The following is a 24,070-nucleotide window of genomic DNA, read 5'->3' on the forward strand; positions in this document are numbered from 1 at the left end:
GGTGGGCATGAGCAAAAAGTGGGAGTGCCCACTCCATGCATACACACACGGCACATACCACATACCCACCAGAACACATACATCACACACACATACACACCCCACATGAATACATGCACTTGTGGTATCTGTCATCTTTTGAGTGGGGAAAGGGAACAATCTATACCTTGATCCTGACCACTTAGTCCCCCCCCCATTTGTTGTAAATATCTGGTGTTGCTCACTCGCCATCACTCTCTGTCAGCTGGCACTGAGCACATAGGCTGCTACAAAGCTGAGCAAAGCGATAAGACCTACTGGAAATGACATAAAGTGGAAGCACTCCTGAATAAGACAGCTTACTGGATGTGGTGGCACTGCTTCTTATACTAACTTTGGGGACTTCAGGGACTTTTGGAAGCCCTTGAAACCCACGGAACAGCTCGACATTACAGTAGGAATTCAGAAGAGTTTTTAAAAAAGAAAACAAAACTCTGCTGCTAACAAAATGGGGCTGAGAGGGCCACAAAAATTTCTTAGGAGAGCAGTAAAAGGCCATGGGCTGGCCACCTCTGCTTTCAGGATGAAGAACCACCTACGTGTACATTTTGTAACACAGGGTGGTAGGCAAGGGTTACTGCTAGCACAATGGGACTCACCCCCCTCCCCCCATACCCTCCTCCAATCAGCTCTGAATGGTTGAGGGAATACCTAGAACAGATTTAGAGGTGGGGGGAGAGGGCCCCAATTGTGCTAGCAGTTAGATTTGCACTGACGGGAGTCTGAGTTAAGCACTATTTTGGATACAACCCATTGTGTTGGTAATTGAGCCATTTTGAATTGTTTCTGTGCTTACTAGGAATGGAAGGATCTGTCCATTTAGGTTCTCTCAATTTTTCATCTTTCCAATCTGAAATTTGGTTCTCCCCATTTCTGCAGCATTTTGCGAACATTTTTTTAAAAAAATCCTCATGAAAATTCTCCAGAATTTTAGTAAGTATTTCTTCTACTAAATACATTTTTGTATGAGGTTTTGACTGGTGTATACATTTTTGCAAGCCATTTCTCCTAATATAATGCACTTTTATGCACTAATATAGTCATTTTATGCACATTTCTCCTTAATATATACAATTTTGCAAACGCTACTTAGTTGGAGAACGTCATCGCAAAACTCAGATGAATGCGAATGTCAAAGGATGGCAGTGTTTCAGTTCTCATGTTGTTTTGGAAAGTGTGAATTTGATAAATTCAGCTTTAAATGTGAAGTGAGTTGAATTTCTCCCCCATCCCTAGTGCTTCTCCAGTGTGCCTTTCTTTTTATGCTTATTGCTCGTTCATGTTCCCGTTTATTTACTTTATTATATTAGCCCATTGTGCTTTTGGTGTCACGGACCTCTTAACATTCTAGAGACCATGTAACAGGAGCCTCTCCTATATTGGAATCATGTCATTGGTTCTCTCCATAGCTGACTCATCCTTTTCTCTCCAGATCATCAAGAAAAAGGAAGTGAGACCTGACCCTCAAGGAACCGCAGTGAAACCTTTGGCCTTTAGGGCTCAGTTAAAAGATTGGTAGAAAGGTGAGCTAGGCAACTTTGCCATGACAGTTGCCTAGCAAGGCTTTCACGCAACTGCCTTAGCACAAGACGTGACTTCAGTTAAGTATATATATAGCCATAATGGAGGGAGTATTATGCCACATATCTGCACCCCCACATACATTCATGTGAATATACGTCTCGGCCATAAAAGCTCCTGGTTTTATTTAGACTTTTTAAAATATGTATTTGCTAATAGATGGGTGCTGTGCAAGCCTAATCTTAGCTCTTTTTCAGGCTGCTGCGAGTTGTCACAAGCTGAAGTAGGCTTTACTGATCGCTATAACAGCATTCTGCTCTGTCTTATGGGCCATGCTCCGCTTTGCCCTCCGGGGTATGCGCTGGAACAGCACGTCATAAGTGACCAGGTAGCCATCATTGTACATGTATAACTTGTGGTCGTTGGGGTTGTAGCTGATGCTTTGTGGTGTATCGGAGAGTTTTTCCAGGCTGATGTCTAGAGCACCTTCTGTGGCTGTGTTGGTGTCATATTTGTAAAATACTTGCTCTTTATGTGCACTCACACGCTTGATGGCATACAGCACCCCACAGATCATGAATGTGCCAGTTGCAGTAGGCTTATACAGCGAGGTTTGCCATGACTTGGTTATGTTCATAGTATTAGGATCTAACTGCCCAATAATTACTTTCCCCTTGCTTCTTTCTGAGGAATAAATGAGCCACAGACCTTTCTCGTCCCCAGCAAAATCAAAGTCCTGCCAATTGATGCCATTATAGGAGTACCAGTTGTTAAATACAGCCCCATCTATGTTCTTGCGCTTGATTTCATTGGTTGCAACATTCATCTTGCACAGGCTCCTGCTGTTGTAGCAGTTGTAATAGAAGTTGCCATTGTATAAAATTGTTCCACTTCCTTGCCCACAGTGGATGTAGTTCCAGGTGAGCCCAACGTACTGTGAAAGGCTTTTTTCTATTTGGTTTCTGTATAGTAGCAGGTCAGCGTATGTATTGTAGAGGCGGTAGGTTTCCATCAAACGTTCGTCTGTGTTGAGCGGAGCAACCCAGTATGTCTCTGGATTCTTGGTCCCAACAGCAAAGTCCTTCCCCCAGGCTCCATATTTGTAGCTGAAACCTCGCCAGTTGAGTTTCACTATAAATGGCTTGCTAATGTTCACCAACACTTTGTTATCACATTTACCTGTCAGGGAATAGAAAAGGGAAATTACACTTCTGCTATTGGTGGCTCCATCCTAGTCTTAACAAGAAGTTTTTTTCTTTTGTTTTCTTTTTTCCTTTCCTTTATGTATGTGTGTATGTATATATATATTGTTAACATTTTTGGTTTTACAGAAAGATCTATATTGACTCCAGAAAAATATCCAGCATCCACAACAAAACTACAGGATATGCTGCATACAGATAGAGGTTAGTATAAATTCCTATTTCACATGCAGCTTTCAAAAAATAGGAGTCCCTTATGGTTCTCCCTATATATTAACAAAACAAAACAGAACATTATCTAACTAACCCATGCAAAGGAAGCCATAGAAGTAAGTATACAAAGGACTAGCAGACCTACTGAGTACAGTGTGACAAGTGATCTACTATATGCTGAGGAACTGGGTTGTCCTATGTCTGAAGCAATTGAATGGAATATAAGATATCCAATCATCATTTGCACCCTGATGCATGTCGGTGCAGTACAGGGATTAGTTTGACAAATGTGGTCAAGCATTTCATATCTGTGTATATTGTGTTGGAGGAATCGTATCACTAGTTTCATCATTAACAAAATAAATAAAATCATACCATTCTCCTATAAAGTAATCATCTTTTGCTTGGCCCCTTAATGCCTTTAATTTGGCAGTTATTTTTTCTGCCACTGCCAATTGTCAAATTTTCTTATGCCAGTAGTCAGCTGTGGCACCAATAATATCTCTCTAAAACTTGGTCATAGTTAACTGTGCTGCTGTCAACAAATGTCTGATGAGTTTTTTGCATTTTAAATCTGTATTATAACCATCAAACAAATTAAGCAACACCAGTTGGGGGGTTGTGTCCAAGGGCAATTTAACAATGGCTTTAATCTGAGTAAAAGCCATTTTCCAAAATTCCATCGCCCTAGGGCATGACCACCACCTGTGATAAGATGTGCCCTTCATTTGGCATCTTTTCCAACAAGTTGGAGAGGCAGATGCTGTTATTCTAGACAACAGTTTTTCTTTTGTTTTTTATGACCGTGATAGGAATTCTCTGCTGGTTTCAAAAGCCCTTTCATTAACGTTTGGATTGTGTCCAGTGTAACACTAAGTAACTTGTTCTGTCAGGGCAAGGAGTGACACTTGCACAATGAAACTCCCCACCTCCTCCCCTGCACCCCCCAAAATCTGTTCTGAGGGTTCCCCAACCCTTTGGAGCAGATTTGGGGAGGTGCAGGACATGTGCAGGGAGATGAAAAGGGGGAAAGTTCTGTTGGGCAAGTGAAAATTCTTGTGATGATGCAACAAGTTAACTGGATAGCATCCACTGCTTTTAAAAAAGGATTTGGCCCCAACAGCCTGTGACTAGGTCAACCTAGTCAAACTGTCATGAGCAACACACACACACACACACACACAGAGCAAGCATTCTGTTGGCTACAATAGAATATTTCTTTCAAGAGTAAATTTAAAGGGGAGAAGGGGACCCTGTGACACAAGGAAATGTGTCAGCATGTTCTTTATCATAGAATCATAGAATAGTAGAGTTGGAAGGGGCCTATAAGGCCATCAAGTCCAACCCCCTGCTCAATGCGGAATCCAAATGAAAGCATGCCTGACAGATGGCTGTCCAGCTGCCTCTTGAATGCCTCCTGTGTTGGAGAGCCCACTACCTCTCTAGGTAATTGGTTCCATTGTCGTATGGCTCTAACAGTTAGGAGGTTTTTCCTGATGTCCATGTCGAAATCCGGCTTCCTGCAACTTGAGCACATTATTCTGTGTCCTGCACTCTGGGGCAATCGAGAAGAGATCCTGGCCTTCCTCTGTGTAGCAACCTTTCATGTACTTGACGAGTGCTATCATATATCCCCTCAGTCTTCTCTTCTCCAGACTAAACAGGCCCAGTTCTTACAGTCTCTCCCCATAGGGCTTGGTTTCCACTCCCCTGATCATCCTTGCTGCCTTCCTCTGAATCTGTTCCAGTTTGTCTGCATCCTTCTTGAAATGCAGAGACCAGAACTGGATGCAGTATTCAAGATGAGGCCTAACCAGTGCTGAATAGAGGGGAACTAATACTTCACACAATTTGGAAACTATACTTCTGTTAATGCAGCCTAATATAGCATTTGCCTTTTTTGCAGCCACATCACACTGTTAGCTCATATTCACCTCGTGACCAATGACAATTCCAGGATCCTTCTCACATGTTGTATTGCTAAGCCAAGTATCCCCCATCTTATAACTGTGCATTTGGTGTTTTTTCCCTAGGTGTAGAACTTTGCATTTATCCCTGTTGAATTTCATTCTGTTGTTTTCAGCCCAATGCTCCAGCCTATCAAGGTCCCATTGAATTTTGTTCCTGTCTTTCACGGTATTAGCTGTGCCCCTCAATTTTGTATGATCTGCAAATTTGATAAGCATGCTGTGTACCTCCTCATCCAAGTCGTTAATAAAAATGTTGAAGAGCACTGGGCCCAGGACTGAGCCCTGTGGTACCCCACTCGTTACTTCCACCCAGTTTGAGAAGGAACCATTGATAAGCACTCTTTGAGTATGATTCTGGAGTCAATTGTGGATTCCCCTGCTAGTTGTTCAGTCCAGCCCACATTTAGCTATCTTGCTAATGAGAATATCATGGGGCACTTTGTCAAAAGCGTTGCCGAAGTCGAGATATTATGTCCACAGCATTCCCACAGTCTACAAGGGAGGTTACCCGATCAAAAAATGAGATAAGATTAGTTTGGCAGGATTTGTTCTTCATAAATCCGTATTGGATCCTAGTAATCCCTGCATTGTCTTTAAGGTGCTTACAGATTGACTGCTTTATAATCTGCCCCAGAGTTTTTCCAGGGATTGATGTTAGGCTGACTGGTCTGTAGTTCCCCGGTTCCTCCTTTCCCCCCTTTTTGAAGATAGGGACAACATTAGCTCTCCTCCAGTCATCCGGCACTTCACCAGTCCTCCATGATTTTGCAAAGATAACAGACAGTGGTTCTGAGAGTTCTTCAGCCAGTTCCTTCAATACTCTAGGATGCAGTTTATCGGGCCCTGTTGATTTGAACTCGTCTATAAACAACTATCTAAGTGCAAGGAAATCTAGTTATTATTAGGAAATTCCTTTTGCACTGATCTCAGTTAGTACAGACTGAGACACTTCCAGTCTGTGGGCCATTGTTTAGTTTTCCATATTTCTTGACAATTTTTTGTCAAAATTTGGACAGATTCAGTCTCAGTAGCTTGTAGCAACTCTATTGGTATGCTATCTATTCCTGGTGATTTGTTTCTTCCAAGAATTTTAAGAGCAGCTTTCACCTCACATTCTAAAATTTCTGGTTCTTCATCATATGGTTCCTCCATGAATGAATCTGTCATCCTGTCATCTCTTTTATAGAGTTCTTCAGTGTATTGCTTCCATCTTCCTTTTATTTCATCTCGGTCAGTCAGTGTGTTCCCCTGTTGATTATTCAACTTCCCTACTCTTGGGTTAAATTTCCCTTTCATTTCTCTAATCTTTTGGAATAGGGCTCTTGTTCTTCCCATTTTGTTGTCCTTTTCTATTTCTATACAGTAACTATTGTAATAGTTTTCTATGTCCCTACGTACTAGTCGCTGTATTGTTGCATTTAGGGTTCTGACCGTGTTTCTATCTCCATTTGCTTTTGCTTTCCTTCTCTCTTTAACCATTTCTTCAGTCATCCATTGAGGTCTTTCTCTCTTTTTAACAAGAGGTATTGTCTTTCTGCATTCTTCCCTGATAATGTCTCTGACTTCAGTCCATAGTTCTTCTGGTTCTCTGTCAACTACGTTTAAAGCCTCAAACCTGTTCCTTATTTGATCTTTATATTCTTCTGGGATGTTATTTAAATTGTATTTTGCCATTATGATTGCTTTGTTGTTGTTCTTTAGCTTTACTCTGATTTTCAATACAATCAGTTCATGATCTCTACTGCAGTCTGCTCCTGGTCTTGTTTTTGCAGAAAGTGTGGAACTTCTCCATCTTCTGTTTCCAATTATATAATCAATTTGATTCCTATATTGACCATCTGGCGATGTCCACATGTACAGTCATCTTTTTGGTTGCTCAAAAAATGTGTTGGCAAGCAGGGCCGGCTCCAGGAATGTGGGGGCCCTTGGGCATTAGCCTGCCCCGGGCCCCTCTGCTTCCGAACCGCCCGCCATCCCCCCCATCCCCAGCGCTTCACCTACCTTTCTCTGCTGTTCGCGCAGGGTTGCCATCAATAAATATGGCGACCGAGGTTTCCGTAAGGGACTGAAGCCTTTGCAGCCATCTTGGTTGATGGCATGCAGCGTGCGCATTGCTGCCATCAACCAAGATGGCGGCAGAGGCTTCAGTCCCTTACGGAAACCTCGGTCGCCATATTTATTGATGGCAACCCTGCGCGAACGGCAAAGAAAGGTAGGTGAAGCGCGGGGGATGGTGGGCGGGTCAGAAACTTGTCTTGCGATCCGCGGGATCGTGGAAGGGGAGCGGAGGGCCCCTCAGGGGCCCCCCAGGGGCTCCTAGAGCTGCGGGGCCCTCAGGCCAGTGCCCAACCTGGCCGCCCTTTGGAACCGGCCCTGTTAGCAAGAAACAAATCATTGGCTTCACAGAATTCAGTAAGTCTTTCTCCTGCTTCATTTTTGTCTCCTAAGCCCCATTTCCCCACAATTCCTAGTTCTTCTCTGTTCCCTACTTTTGCATTCCAGTCCCCCATGATTATCAGCACATCTTGTTTTGGTGTGTGATCACTTTCTTCCTGTACTTCTGCGTAAAATCTCTCCAATTCTTCTTCTTCTGCGTTTGATGTTGGAGCGTAGAGATTATGGTTATGTTAATAGGTTTCCCGTTTAATCTCATTGATATCACTCGCTCAGACTTTGCGTTGTAGCTCCTAATTGCTTTTGTTACATCACTTCTCACTATTAAAGCAACCCCGTTTCTTCTTGATTTCTCATTTCCTGCATAAAATATTTTGTAGTTGTCCGATTGAAAATGTTCCAGTCCAGTCCATTTTAATTCACTCATGCCAAGTATTGTAATGTTGATACGCTCCATTTCTTGCTTGACAATTTCTAACTTTCCCTGGTTCATGCTTCTCACATTCCATGTTCCTATTGTGTGTGTTGTACAACTCCGGACTCTCCTTTCGCATCTGTGCACATCAGCGTCTGGGTTTCCTTTCAGCTTTGACCCAGCTGCGTCATTAGTCACAGCACTACTCGTACTTGTCCTTTGTTCTTCCCCAGTAGCTCGGTGAGTGCCTTCTGACCTGGGGGTCTCATCTTCCAGCACTATCTCGTGTTGCATTTTGGATACTCTGTTCATATGGTTTTTGTGGTAAGAGATATTCAGAGGTGGTTTACCATTGCCTTCCTTTGAGTTTGGATGCATCTTAGTCTGGTGTTTCAGCTTTGACCATTCTGCCTTGGGTGCCCGATAGGAGTCTAGCCTCTTGGTCTAGACTCCTGACGGCATTGCTCTCAGCTTCTTCAACACTCTCAAACCCCCTCACCACGTTAAGGTGGGCATCCTAAAGGGGTTTTTTTGCCTATTAGTGCATACATATTATAGGTGAGCATTTTGTTTTATTCTTGTTTTATTCTTGTTCTTATATTTGGCTCCAATGTTTGTTCTTAAGTTGCTTTGAGTAACTTTTGTGAACAAAGCCAATGGTAAGTAAGAATAATATCACTTCAGACAAAGCAATGTAGGGAGTCTGTACTCCAGACTCCAGTCCACAACAGCAAATTTCCCAGCAGTACTCACCAAATTCAGGAGCCATGACGCCAGCGGAAGGGAAACCAAAGTTGGGATTCCCAGCAGCTTCTTCACAATTGGTCAGTTGTTTCCGGAGTATGGCCATTTCCCTATGCGTCACCAACACATTGTTCTCATCAAAAGATTCTAGCTGCCACACCATACTGGAGACATTGTTGACCTGAAACATCAGCATATACTTAATTAAACAGCCCCAAGCAACTTTTCACCACAGTAGCTTTCTCTGTGTTGTGGTAGCACATGTACAGTTTTATACCCTTGGGAGTGAGTGAATGAGAGAAGCTGAAACACTGTCTCTGATGCAGAGCTTGGAAAAGTTACTTTTTTGAACTACAACTCCCATCAGCCCAATCCAGTGGCCATGCTGGCTGGGGCTGATGGGAGTTGTAGTTCAAAAAAGTAACTTTTCCAAGCTCTGCATGTGAGATGGGGAGTTTTGATAGGAGGAAGTTAATGGATCCAGAAGTACTTCTGGAAACTCCCTTAATAGTTCATCATCAACACCAGCACTTATATGCTGCCCTTCATTACAGAAATCCCCACTCTGCTATGAAGCTCACTAGGTGACCTTCGGCCAGTCACTGCTTCTTAGCTAACCTACCTCACAGGGTTGTTGTGAGTATCAAATGGGGAGGGGAGAACTATGTAGTGTACACCACCTTGAGCTCCCTGGAGGAAAGGTGGAATATAAATATAAGAGGTAAATAAATAACATAAGTAAAAAGTCTCAGGGCAAGGAGTGTAAAAAAAACCCAAAAAACCCACTAAAGTCTAAAATAGCATACATTTCAATGCAGAAATGTAACACTATATCACAGTAAAATTCGTCACAACGAAGTTGGCCAAAAAATCAGCAGCACGCTTGAGTGAACAAATAGGCTTTTAGCAGGCATTGGAACTATGGCGCAGACAGTGCCTGCTTTACTGAGGGGGGGGTGGTAATTCCAGAGGTCGGGGGCCACAGCAGAAAGGACCCATCCCTTGCTTGCCATCAGATGTAAAAGGGGTTAGATACCTAAGTAACATGGAATGCAAACCAGGCTACTGTAACCCGGCAGCAGTCATTACATCAGGCTGCCACAGAGGAGGAATGAGAGAGGCTGCAGGGCCACACATCAGCAGTTCTGCTGAGAAGCCAGGCTCCTCCCACCTGCAGGTATTCTACCAGGCTGAGGCAGATTAAGGGCCACTCCTAAATTGCCAAGTACCTCTTTTGATCAGGAGATTGGGTGATTGTTCTCGATAGCTGGATCTTCTCCAAGTCTTCTGAATAGCTAGGAAATAGCTGGAAAGTGCTAAAAAGGGGGCATGCCTTTCCCCCCCAACCCCTAGCTAAGGATCTTATATATGAGATCTTATATATGAAAAATGATAATAGATACTGCAGTTTTCACAGAAGAAGATACAGAGAGTTGTGCTTGAGCCATCTGCAGACTTTTCCTGATCATCAGGTTGTTGTTGTGTGGTATAGCACATGCAATAAATCCCAGGTTCAACTCCTGTTATCTCCACGTAAAATATTTCAGGGACTAGGGGTGGAATGAACCTCCACTGCAGCCAATCAAAAAAGAACATCCTGTGCTAAATTAACTAATGGTTTAACTCTGTATAAAACAGCTGTATTTGTTCATATGAACATACCATCCTTCAGCGCTACATATATTTATATGGAAATAACAGTTTAACTATTGGGAGGGGTATATACCATATTTAAGGTGGCCAGGTGAAAAAGGGGACCCAGGGGTCCTGCACCTTTAACAGTTGTGCAGAAGAAGAAATTTCATCAGGTCTAGCACCTGGACACTTTAACCAGCTCCCTTATACTGGGGTAGATATATACAAATGTGCTATTTTCAGATTTTTTTTGTGGCAAAAAAGGTGTCTTGGGATTACAAGTGTACCAAATTCTGGGTTATGTCCAATGCTGCACCTTCACCTTTCTTTCCTCTCCCCATGTACTCCCAAAATCTGCTCTGGGGAGGAGGGGTCCCCTAGCCCTCTGGAGCAGATCTTGAAGGTGTGCAGGGGGCTGCAGTAGAGAGGAGAGGAGGAGAAGGAAGCCCCCTTGTGGAAGTGGAAATTTGTTGAGCAAGTGCAACAGCAGCAATGGATGCAACCCCCCCCCGCTTTCTAGCTATTGTTGGTGTACCAAGTGAGAGAAGTAGAAACACTCCATTTTGACACACACACACAAATACCAAGGTGTCTTTGATCTATTTGGCATACCAAAATATGTGCACAATGTGTGCAACCATGTCTGGGTACACTGCATGTTTCCCATTTTAATGGACTGATGTAAAACCATCCTTTCCCAGAATTGTGTATAGTAGATAGGGTATCCTCAGACTATGTGTATGCAAAGTCTCAACGTTCTGGTTGGTCTAGAAATGCTTTAACTATTGGAGTACAATGTGAGTACCGTCTTTTGAGGGAGAAAACAACAAATACCCCATTTTTAGATTTTTCTGATAATCAGCATTGCCCTCTTTGAAGACTTTTAGGGCATATGGAAATATTCTGTTGAAATCCCTGTGAGCAAGTTGATGAAATCCCAAGCTACTTAGTTTATACATAAAATACCTATGGAAATTGTTCCAAAAGTCTCACATGGTTGCAAAATGATGCATCCAGTATTGCTACTAACACTACCAATTTGTAACACAGGCAGAACAAGGATATACATGAGGATTATGCTCTGCTGATTCATTGAATGGGTAATTTATTTATTTATTTATTCATTCAATTTCTATACCGCCCCATAGCCGAAGCTCTCTGGGCGGTTCACAACAAGCAATGATTCAGATCTAGGTCCAGTGAGACCATTCACCACTCCCTGTAATCGTCAACTCAAGTTTGGGAGCCAAAATGGAGGCCCAGAGAAACAAGAAGGGGATAACAGCACGCATGGGTGAACGGAGGACTAAGCATGCCCAGTGGCCTCCAGCAGAAAAGCAAACAGGAAAACTGGAGCGAGGTGGTGGGGAGAGAGACTGATCTGCTTGAGCCTCAGAAGAGGGTATGGCTGGCTGGAACCCTGTACGAGAGCACTCTTGTTAGGGAATAATGATAGATTGCAACATTTTGTTGCAGGTCCCACAGCTTTCCTCTAAAAGTTAATTTTGTTTGGATGACTGAGTGCCTATCTGTTTGGAGACTAAACAGGGTAGTCCAAACACAATGAGGTCCTTTCTGCTTGGAGTAGAAGGGGGAGGGAATAAAATCTGAAAAACAGCCCTGTGAGTTTCCAGCTCTTGGAGAATTTTGAGAACATAGAGGTACGAAAATCTAATCATCTTATGGCTTACAGAAGGAACTTTGAGGTTAACATTAAATGTCGGAGACAGGAATGCCTATCTTTGCTATTGCTTTTCCTTGGGGTTGTAGAATGATATCAGATGCTGCTGCCAAATCACACAGCTAAATTCCAGGATTTATTGGCTGTTTTCCCTTCCACTCCAGGGGAGGGAAAAAAGGGAGCCTCAAGAAACAAGATGTCAAGTAGATAGTTACCCTGTTCAGGGGATCCAAAGAAATCATCAAGACCAATATGCAAAGAATGCCCCTTCAGATCTTCTCACTCAATGTGCAAAAGCCAAGTGTGGAGCCAGCAGTGATAATGGGGACAGTGAATGGCCCTGTTCAGGGCTGTGGATCCCCTCCAAGTCAGCAATTCTGTATTTGTAAGGTTGGGTCTATAGTGGAAGGAACCTGCTAAATTGGTCAAGCCAGTCTCTTTGTTAAGTTAATGGGCCTAGCTGGACCTGTTAAGCACCCTGTTTACATAAGAACATAAGAACAGCCTGCTGGATCAGGCCAGTGGCCCATCTAGTCCAGCATCCTGTTCTCACAGTGGCCAACCAGGTGCCTGGGGGAAGCCCGCAAGCAGGACCTGAGTGCGACTTCCGGGAAGGGTGACTTCGCCTGTGCCTGCCTTTGAGATGAGCTCTCGTCTCAGAAGAAGCTTTTTCAGTTTTAAAATCAGTCAGAACGTTTTTTTTTTACTGGTAAAGACTTTCTCCCGGGCAGGGAGAAACCTAGAGATTAACCACAAAAGCTTGTGTTTGTTGGGGGGACTGGATTTCATTAGTTTATGAGAGAAGGTTCAGCCAGCCACGCTGGACGGACTTCCAACCAAGCTCTAATTGATTAAGCGAGACGTTTATCTTTTCTTTAAAGATAAACGGATTTTAACAGGCAAGCATCCTTCTTTCTATTTTTATCATCTGGCTTAAATTGTTGCAACAAAAAGAGATTTGTCAATGAATCAGCTATAAAGAATCCCTGGGTGAGTTATAACTCTTCTCTTTCATTCACGAAATTAAGGAGGAAAGAAATCGTAATAGCTTATCTTTGTTTTTTATTGCAAAAAGCTGGCCTGGATTGTGCATTTTAAAGATACAAACGGATGAGGGATTTCTATTCCGAGGAGAAAAAAAAATAATAAATCTGATTTATGAGCTTTTGAGTATTATATGTCTGGGACTATTTTTTCTGGTCTATTTCATTCTGACGAATCTGCTTGTTCTGGATGCCACTAACTGTTTTGATGCTGTGAACTAAATTTGTTTTGCATTCCTGAACATATAAGAGATAAGGCAGGCTGTGTTGGCTACACTGTGATGTCACCAGGCTTGGAATATTAACCCCTTTGTTGCTGGAATAAGAAGTGGTTTGTTTTTTTTCTTCGTGGTTTTAAGAATGGCAATCAAGAAAGTGACTGAGACCCTGGAAGTAATTATGTTTCAGAAAATAATGGATGAGATTGAGATAATGAAACAAACCCTGAGACAGGGTAGACAGGTGATGAAAATTGAATTTGGCAAAATGAAGCAGGAGCTTAAACAAATAGGGGATTTTGTGAGAGAGGAGGTTGATGAAATCAGAGATACAAATGGTCAAGCATTAGAAGATGAAAAAAGAAAAATTAAAGGGAAGATGCAAGCCCTGGAGATTGGAACAAATGTGGAACTGGAAAAGGACTTGGAGTTTATGGATATTAGAGATAAAGTTTACTGTTTGGAATTCAGCGTTGTCTCCGAAGAAATTAATGAAGATATCAGAGATAAAGTTGTCAATGTCTTGGATAAATTTCTGGACTGGAATGATGTGATGGAGTTTGACATAGAAAAAATCTATAGAATTAATTACAGATATGTGACAATGGAAAAACTTTCAAGAGATGTGCCAGTGCATTTCGTAAAAAAGAAGAATAGAGATATGACTTTACAACAATATTTCAGCAACACATTCAGAATTGATGGCAAGGAAATATTTGTGATAAAGGAAATTCATATCAGACTCTTATTATATGACTATGGCTATGACAGCAAGATTATTATGGGACACTGATAATGGAAGAATGGTTACTGAAATTATTGGGCATAACAGGATTATTATGGGTGCAAGGATGGAAGATTGAAGATGGAATTACCATTGATAATGGAAGAATGGCTATTGAAATTATTGGACCTAACAGATTTGATAAGATGGATTAATTGACATGTTTATTTGGAGAAAAATTGATACATATATTTCTCAAGGAGTTGAAACCTCTCTTTGACTTTTTGTGGAAAGAATAAGGTGATGTTTATGAGATTTGATGATTAATTAAGATAACTACTGGAGGAAAGTGATTTTGTAATATAATTTAAGAGACAGGTTTGTTATATATTGTAGACCTATAACTGATCTGCGACAAATCGGAAGTCAACATTTTATTTTATTGTTTAATTTGTATTTTTGTTTTGTTTTGTTTTGTTTTTGAAAATTTGAATAAAAATTAATGATAAAAAAAGCAGGACCTGAGTGCAAGAACACTCTCCCCTCCTGAGGCTTCTGGCAACTGGTCTTCAGAAGCATGCTGCCTCTGACTAGGGTCGCAGAGCACAGCCATCATGGCTAGTAGCCATTGATAGCCCTGTCCTCCATGAATTTATCTAACCTTCTTTTTTTTATCATTAATTTTTATTCAAATTTTCAAAGACAAAAAACAAAACAAAACAAAACAAAAACAATTAAACAATAAAATAAAATGTTGACTTCCGATTTGTCGCAGATCAGTTATAGGTCTACAATATATAACAATCCTATCTCTAAAATTATATTATAAAATCACTTTCCTCCAGTAGTTATCTTAATTAATCATCAAATCTCATAAACATTACTTTATTCTTTCCACAAAAAGTCAAAGAGAGGTTTCAATTCCTTGAGAGATATATCTTTCAATTTTTCTCCAAATAAACATGTCGCTTAATCCATCTGATTCAAATCTGTTAGGCCCAATAATTTCAATAGCCATTCTTCCATTATCTATATTAATTCCATCTTCCATCTTCAATAATCCTGTTAAGTCCAGTAATTTCAGTAGACATTCTTCCATTATCAGTATCCCATAATAATCTTGTTGTCATAGCCATAGTTGAAATAAACATATTGATTAATCCATCTCGTCAAATCTGTTAGGTCCAATAATTTCCATAACCATTCTTCCATTATCAATATTAATTCCATCTTCCATCTTCAATAGTCCTGTTAAATCCAGTGGTTTCAGTATCCATTCATCCATTATCAGTATCCTATGATGATCTTGCTGTCATAGCCATAGTCATATAACAAGAGTCTGATGGGAATTTCCCCCATCACAAATATGTCCTTGCCATCAATTCTGAATATGTTGCTGAAATATTGTTGTAAAGTCACATCTCTGCTCTGGGTGCATCTCTGCTCTGTCACATATTTGTAGTTAATTCCATAAATTTTTTCTATGTCAAGCCCCATCACATCATTCCAGTCAAGAATTCTGAATATGTTGCTGAAATATTGCTGCAAAGTCATATCTCTGTTCTTCTTTTTTACAAAATGCACTGGCTCATCTCTTAAGAGTTTCTCCACTGTCACATATCTGTAGCCAACTCCATAGATTTTTTCTATGTCAAGCTCCATCACATCATTCCAGTCCAGAAAATTATCCAAGACATTGATAACTTTACCACCAAAATCTTCATTAATTTCTTCAGAGACAACGTTGAATTCCAAACAGTAAACTTTATTTCTAACATCCATAAACTCCAAATCTTTTTCCAATTTCACATTTGTTCCAATCTCCAGGGCTTGTAGCTTCCCTTTAATTTTTCTTTTCTCATCTCTAATCCCATCAAACTCCTCTCTCACAGAATCCACTATTTCTTTAAGCTCCTGCGTCATTTTGTTAAATTCAATTTTCATCTCCTGTCTACCCTGTCTCAGGGTTTGTTTCGTTATCTCAATCTCACCCATTATTTTCTGAAACATAATTTCTTCCATGGTCTCAATCACTTTCCTGGTTGCCATTCTTAAAACCACAGAAACAAAAATTATTTCAGCCACAATTGGGTTAATATTCCAGGCTTGCTGATATCAGTGTAGACAGTACAGCCTGCCTTATCTCTATGTGTTCAGGAATACAAAACAAACTTAGTTCCCAACATCAAAACAATTAGTGGTGTCGTGAACAAGCAGATTCGTCAAAATGAAATAGACTAAAAAATTTTTTTTCCCCCTCCTCGAAATAGAAATCCCTCTTCCGTTGGTATCTTTAGAATGCACCTCCAGGACAGCTTTTTGCGATAAAAACAAATATAAGCTTTTTCGATTTCTTTCCTCCTTAATTTCGTGAGTGAAAGAGAAAAGCCATAACTCACCTAGAAGTTCTTCACAGCTGATTCATTGACAAATCTCTTTTTTGCTGCACCAATTTAAACCAAGTGAAAAAAGAAAATAGAAAGAAGGATGCTTGTTTGCCTGTTAGAGTCCGTTTTTCTTTAAAGAAAAGATAAACGTGTCACTGTAATCAGCTAGAGCTTGATGAAAGTCCGTCCGGCATTGCAGTTTGAACCTTCTCTCATAAATAAATGAAATCCAGTCCTCCCCACAAAAACAGGCTTTGTGGTTAATCTCTACGTTTCTCCCTGCCCGGGAGAAAATCTTTACCAGTCAAAAAGAGCGTTCTGACTGATTTTAAAGCTGAAAAAGCTTCTTCTGAGACGAGAGCTCGACTCAGAGGCAGCACAAGCAAAGCAACCCTTCCCGGAAGTCAATTTATCTAACCTTCTTTTAAAGCCATCCAAGCTGGTGGCCATTACTGCGTCTTGTGGGCGCAAATTCCATAGTTTAACTATGCGCTGAGTAAAGAAGTACTTCCTTTTGTCTGTCCTGAATCTTCCAACATGCAGCTTCTTTGAATGTCCACGAGTTCTAGTATTATGAGAGAGGGAGAAGAACTTTTCTCTATCCACTTTCTCAATGCCATGCATAATTTTATACACTTCTATCATGTCTCCTCTGACCCGCCTTTTCTCTAAACTAAAAAGCCCCAAATGCTGCAACCTTTCCTCGTAAGGGAGTCGCTCCATCCCCTTGATCATTCTGGTTGCCCTCTTCTGAACCTTTTCCAACTCTATAATATCCTTTTTGAGATGAGGCGACCAGAACTGTACACAGTATTCCAAATGCGGCCACACCATAGATTTATACAACGGCATTATGATATCGGCTGTTTTATTTTCAATTCCTTTCCTAATTATCCCTAGCATGGAATTTGCCTTTCTCACAGCTGCCGCACACTGGGTCGACATTTTCATCGTGCTGTCCACTACAACCCCGAGGTCTCTCTCCTGGTTGGTCACCACCAGTTCAGACCCCATGAGCGTGTATGTGAAATTAAGATTTTTTGCTCCAATATGCATAATTTTACACTTGTTTATATTGAATTGCATTTGCCATTTTTCCGCCCGTTTACTCAGTTTGGAGAGGTCATTTTGGAGCTCTTCGCAATCCCTTTTTGTTTCAACAACCCTGAACAATTTAGTATCGTCAGCAAACTTGGCCACCTCACTGCTCACTCCTAATTCTAGGTCATTAATGAACAAGTTGAAAAGTACAGGTCCCAATACCGATCCTTGAGGGACTCCACTTTCTACAGCCCTCCATTGGGAGAACTGTCCATTTATTCCCACTCTCTGTTTTCTGCTTCTTAACCAAATCCTTATCCACGAGAGGACCTCTCCTCTTATTCCATGACTGCTAAGCTTCCACAGAAGTCTTTGGTGAGGTACCTTGTCAAACGCTCTTTGAAAGTCTAAGTACACTCTGTCCACTGGATCACCTCTATCTATATGCTTGTTGACACTCTCAAAGAATTCTAATAGGTTACTGAGACAGGACTTTCCCTTGCAGAAGCCATGCTGGCTCTGCTTCAGCAAGGCTTGTTCTTCTATGTGCTTAGTTAATCTAGCTTTAATCATACTTTCTACCAGTTTTCCAGGGACAGAAGTTAAGCTAACTGGCCTGTAATTTCCGGGATCCCCTCTGGATCCCTTTTTGAAGATCGGCATTACATTTGCCACTTTCCAGTCCTCAGGCACGGAGGAGGACCCGAGGGACAAGTTACATATTTTAGTTAGCAGATCAGCAATTTCACATTTGAGTTCTTTGAGAACTCTCGGGTGGATGCCATCCGGGCCCGGTGATTTGTCAGTTTTTATATTGTCTATTAAGCCTAGAACTTCCTCTCTCGTTACTACTATTTCTCTCAGTTCCTCAGAATCCCTTCCTGTAAATGTTAGTTAAGGTTCAGGGATCTGCCCTATATTTTCCACTGTGAAGACAGATGCAAAAAATTAATTTAGCTTCTCTGCAATCTCCTTATCGTTTTTTAGTACACCTTTGACTCCCTTACCATCCAAGGATCCAATCGCCTCCCTAGATGGTCTCCTGCTTTGAATGTATTTATATAATTTTTTTTTGTTGGTTTTTATGTTCTTGGCAATGTGCTCTTCAAATTCTTTTTTAGCATCCCTTATTGTCTTCTTGCATTTCCTTTGCCAGAGTTTGTGTTCCTTTTTATTTTCTTCATTTGGACTAGACTTCCATTTTCTGAAGGAAGACTTTTTGCCTCTAAGAGCTTCCTTCACTTTGCTCGTTAACCATGCTGGCATCTTCTTGGCCCTGGTGGTACCTTTTCTGATCTGCGGTATGCACTCCAGTTGAGCTTCTAATATAGTGTTTTTAAACAACTTCCAAGCATTTTCGAGGGATATGACCCTCTGGACTTTGTTTTTCAGCTTTGTTTTTACCAATCCCCTCATTTTTGTCTAAAGAGTTGCTCTTTGTCTAAAGAGTTGCATATCTAAAGAGTTGCTCAAGAACAGACTGTTGCCATAGGAACAGCTGACTGGTGATGCTCTTTCAGGAGGGGGTAGGCCACCTCATCCTAGGGTCAGGTGTTAGCCTTGGCTAGTCTGGTCTGGAGCTGGAAAGAGATAGAGGCCTGACTGCTCTCTGTGCTGAATCCAAAGCTATGGTTTTGGGACCTCCCCTAGAAACCTAATGGGGAAGCAAGATCTGTTGGAGTGCTAATGCTGTGAGCCCTTCCATCTTATGCTGAGATTGTATATATATGTAAATAAAACAAACCATATATCCTAAAGACACCACTGTCTCTAGTGACCTTCATTCCAAGGAGCTGAACCCTGGATAAGCCCTGAATCTCCTGGAGTCTCTCACCACTTGGAGATTGGGGTACACACAACAATGTGCTAGAGATCAACATCAAGATAAGGAGAGGCAAACATCTCCTCCCATATCTCTCTCCTCCCCACAGCTACCAACCAATAAATGACTCAGCATTATGTAATACAGTAATAAATATTTTAAAGTTCCTTCCAAGAACCCCAAACAGCACCAAAGATTTCCATCCAAGGCAGGTTGGAATCTTGAATAAGAGCACCATTCTTGGCAGAGGGGGAGTCAGTGCAATATTTTGTACTTAAGTACCATCAGTATTCATACTGCTGTCCTGAAAATTTTGCACCTACCTTGTCGAGTAAACCTTGAAGCCCCAAATCAGTTCTGTTTAGGACAACAGTCAGATCTTCAGCTATTTTCTTCAGCTGGTCAATTTTTCGTGTAATATCTATGTAATCTGTTTCATCCTTGATGCCATCCATCTCAATCTGACGTATTCTGTCAACTATGTCCTCCAAAGTCTTATTATATGTTGTTATGTCTATCTGGATTTTTATAAGCTAGAGAAATATAAAACACACTTGCAGTATACACACTTAGCAGGATATTGAAAACACCTTTCCACAAATCAGAAACAATCTTTTCATAATGATTGTTGTTTCCACACTTTCCCTTTTCTCTGGAATTGCCATTCTTTATTCACTCACTTTTTATAGTATATCTAGACAGTGCTTCCATACTAGGCATTTAGTGTAAAATAGTCATGCCTCATTCACTCACTTTTTATGGGGCATGCATGTGACTATTGTTAGCCCATGTATTTCAGCTATAATTTAAACAAATATTAAAATATTTGTACAATAGCATTATACTCACACACACACACACACACACACACATGTTTGCTGCCCTGGGCTCCTTCCTCCCAGAAGGAGCCCAGGGCAGCAAACAAAATACTAGAAACACTGTAAAACATCTTCAAAACAGATTTTAAATAATATGAAAACAAAACATCTTTAAAAACATCTTTTTTAAAAAGAGCTTTAAAAACATCTTATAAAGCAATCCCAACACAGATACAGACTGGCCTAAGGTCTCTACTTAAAAGGCTTGTTGAAAGAGGAACGTCTTCAGTAGGCACTGAAAGATAACACAGATGGCGCCTGTCTAATATTTAAGGTGAGGGAATTCCAAAGAGTAGTTGCCAGAACACTGAAGGTCCACTTCCTGTGTTGTGCAGAATGGACCTCCTGATAAGACGGTATCTACAGGAGGCCCTCACCTGCGGAGTGCAGTGATTGACTGGATATATAAGGGGTAAGATGATCTTTCAGATATTTTGGTCTCAAGCTGTATAGGGCTTTGTATGCTGAAACCAGAACCTTGAACTTGGGCCAGTAGCTAACGGGCAGCAAGTGCAATTCTTAGCAGCGGGATGACATGTTGGCGATACACTGCCCCAGTGAGTAGTTGCACTGCTACATTTTGCAGCAGCTGCAGCCTCCACACCAACCTCATAGAGCGTATTACAGTAATCCACCCTGGAGGTTACCAGTGCATGGACAACAGTGGTCAGACTATCCCGGTCCAGAAAGAGCTGCAGCTGTCTTACCAGCCAAAGCTGGTAAAAGGCACTCCTAGTCACTGAGGTCACTTAGGCCTCTAGCAACCAAGATGGATCCAGGAGCACTCCCAGACCACGGAATTGCTCTTTTAGAGACAGTACGACCCCATCCAAAGCAGGCAACTGACCAATTATCTGAACTTGGAAACCACCAACCCACACTGCCTCCGTCTTGCTAGGATTCAGACTCAGTTTATTGGCCCTCATCCAGCCCACCACCAAGTCCAGGAATCAATCCAGGACTTGCATAGCCTCTCCCAATTCAGATGTTACAGAGAAATAGAGCTGGGTATCCTCGGTGTACTGCTGACACCTCAGCCCAAATCTCCTGATGATGGCTCCCAAGGGCTTCATATAGATGTTAAATAGCATGGGGGACAAGATGGTATCCTGTGACACCTTACAGCACAACTGCCAGGGGGCCAAAAGAGAATCACACAATGTTATTCTCTGAAAACAACCTTGGAGGTAGGATCGAAACCACTATAAAACTGTGCCTCCATGCCCATCTCACTAACTCAGCTCAGAAGGATACTATGGGCAATAGTACCAAAAGCTGCGAAGAGATCAAGTAAGAATAACAGGGTCACACTCCCCCTGTCCTTCTCCCGATAAAGATCATCTAGCAGGGCCACCAAGGCCAATTCAGTCCCATAACCAGGCCTGAACCCAGATTGGAATGGGTCATGATGATCTGTTTCATCCAAGAGTACTTGCAATTGCTGCGCCACAACCCTTTCAATCACCTTCCCTAAAAGGGGGTATTTGCGACCGGGTGGTAGTAGTCACAAACCAATGGGTCCAGGATGGGCTTTTTCAGGAGTGGTCAGCTAACCACCGCTTTCAGGGCAGCTGGAACCACTCCTTCCCGCAAAGATGCATTGACCAAACCCTGGATCCACTTGGTCAAACCCCCTCAGCAAGCTTAAATAAGCTAAGGAGGACAAGGACACATTACTGGTTGCATTGTCACAAGCACCTTGTCCATGTCATCAGGCCACATCAACTGAAACCATTCCCAAGAAGTTGCAGCAGATGTTGCACTGGACACCTCACTGGGGACTACAGTAGATGTGGATGGGGCATCAAGATTACTACAGAGGCAAGCAACTTTACCCTCAAATTGTCTTGAAAACAATTCACAGTCGGCCTCTGAAGGGTCTTGCTCTTGTGCTTTCCTCTTTAACTTTCATCAGCATTCGTTTCAAATCATTACTGGTTTCTGCTAGTTGTATGGTATCATATGCATATCTTAAATTATTGATATTTCTCCCTCCACTTTTCACACCTCCTTCATCTTGGTCCAATCCCGCTTTCTGTATGATATGTTCTGCATATAGATTAAACAAATAGGGTGATAAAATGCACCCCTGTCTCACACCCTTTCCGATGGGGAACCAATCCTACTCCATATTCTGTCCTTACAGTAGCCTCTTGTCCAGAGTATAGGTTGCGCATCAGGACAATCAGATGCTGTGGAACCCCATTTCTTTTAAAGCATTCCATAGTTTTTCATGATCTACACATTCAAAAGCTTTGCTGTAATCTATAAAGAACAGAGTGATTTTCTTTTGAAATTCCTTGGTGCTCTCCATTATCCAATGTATGTTTGAGATATGATCTCTGGTGGCTCTTCCCTTTCTAAATCCAGCTTGTACGTCTGGCATTTCTCACTCCATATATGGTAAGAGCCTTTGTTGTAGAATCTTGAGCATTACTTTACTTGCATGGGGCATTAAGGCAATAGTTCAATAATTACTGCATTCCCTGGGGTCCTCTTTCTTTGGAATTGGGATGTATATTGAACCCTTCTAGTCTGTGGGCCATTGTTTAGTTTTCCATATTTCTTGACAGATTTTACTCAAAATCTGGACTGATTCAGTCTCAGTAGCTCGTAGCAACTCTATTGGTATGCCATCTATTCCTGGTGATTTGTTTCTTCCAAGTATTTTAAGAGCAGCTTTCACCTCACATTCTAAAATTTCTGGTTCTTCATCATATGGTTCCTCCGTGAATGAATGTGTCATCCTGGCATCTCTTTTATAAAGTTCTTCAGTGTATTGCTTCCATCTTCCTTTTATTTCATCTTGGGCAGTCAGTGTGTTTCCCTGTGGATTATTCAACATCTCTACTCTTGGTTTAAATTTCCCTTTAATTTCTCTAATCTTTTGGAACAGGGCTCTTGTTCTACCCTTTTTGTTGTCCTCTTCTGTTTCTATACAGTAACTATTGTAATAGTTCTCTTTGTCCCTACGTACTAGTCGCTGTATTGCTCCATTTAGGGTTCTGTGTTTCTCTCTCCTTTTGCTTTTGCTTTCCTTCTCTCTTTAACCATTTTAAGAGTTTCTTCAGTCATCCATTGGGGTCTTTCTCTCTTTTTAGCTAGAGGTATTGTCTTTTTGCATTCTTCTCTGATAATGTCTCTGACTTCATTCCATAGTTCTTCTGGTTCTCTGTCAACTAAGTTTAAAGCCTCAAACTTGTTCCTTATTTGATCTTTATATTCTTCTGGGATGTTATTTTAATTGTATTTTGGCATTATGATTGCTTTGTTGGTCTTCTTTAGCTTTACTCTGATTTTCAATACAACCAGTTCATGATCTGTACCGCAGTCTGGTCCTGGTCTTGTTTTTGCACAAAGTATGGAACTCTCCATCTTCTGCTACCAATTATATAATCAAATAGGGTGATAAAATACACCCGTCTCACACCCTTTCTGATGGGGAACCAATCAGTTTCTCCATATTATGTCCTTACAGTAGCCTCTTGTCCAGATTATAGGTAGTGCATCAGGACAATCAGATGCTGTGGCACCCCCATTTCTTTTAAAGCATTCCATAGTTTTTCATGATCTACACAGTCAAAGGCTTTGCTGTAATCTATAAAGCACAGGGTGATTTACTGCTGAAATTCCTTGGTCTGTTCCATTATCCAACATATGTTTGCGATATGATCTCTGGTGCCTCTTCTCTTTCTAAATTCAGCTTGGACGTCTGGCATTTCTTACTCCATATATGGTAAGAGCTTTTGTTGTAGAATCTTGTGCATTACTTTACTTGCATGGGATATTAAGGCAAAATGAAAATGAAATGGACTGCCTTCAAGTCAATCCCGACTTATGGTTACCCTATGAATCGGGTTTTCATGGTAAGTGGTATTCAGAGGGGGTTTACCATTGTCTCCCTCTGAGGCTATTCCTCCCCAGCTGGCTAAGGCCTGCTCAGCTTGCCACAGCTGCACAAGCCAGCCAATAGTTTGATAATTACTGCATTCCCTTTATTTGCAATTGGGATTTATTTATTTATTTTGTTGTACTTATATACTGCCCCATACCCGAAGCTCTCTGGGCGGTTTACAGTAATGTAATTTAATGTAACGTAATGTATACAGTAATGTATATGGAACACTTCCAGTCTGTGGGCCA

The 24,070-nt window shown here is 41.4% G+C and overlaps 1 protein-coding gene across 3 annotated transcripts in view; it reads right to left on the minus strand.

The window, feature by feature from the left end:
- Nucleotides 1-1,684: 1,684 nt before the first annotated feature.
- Nucleotides 1,685-24,070, minus strand: part of LOC133378204 (olfactomedin-like) — a 55,625-nt gene continuing 33,239 nt past the window's right edge. Inside the window, exons 4-6 of one of the 3 annotated variants that reach the window (XM_061612991.1) lie at nucleotides 19,373-19,582; nucleotides 8,508-8,679; nucleotides 1,685-2,739 (exon numbers count right to left, since the gene is read on the minus strand). In XM_061612991.1, the coding sequence (XP_061468975.1) occupies nucleotides 1,832-2,739; nucleotides 8,508-8,679; nucleotides 19,373-19,582 (1,290 nt within the window). In that variant the 3' untranslated portion in view covers nucleotides 1,685-1,831. The remainder of the gene's footprint in view (nucleotides 2,740-8,507; nucleotides 8,680-19,372; nucleotides 19,583-24,070) is intronic. The other 2 variants (XM_061612993.1, XM_061612992.1) reach the window with 2 other exon arrangements.

This window comes from Rhineura floridana, chromosome 2 (assembly GCF_030035675.1).
Source record: "Rhineura floridana isolate rRhiFlo1 chromosome 2, rRhiFlo1.hap2, whole genome shotgun sequence".
NCBI lineage: Eukaryota > Metazoa > Chordata > Lepidosauria > Squamata > Rhineuridae > Rhineura > Rhineura floridana.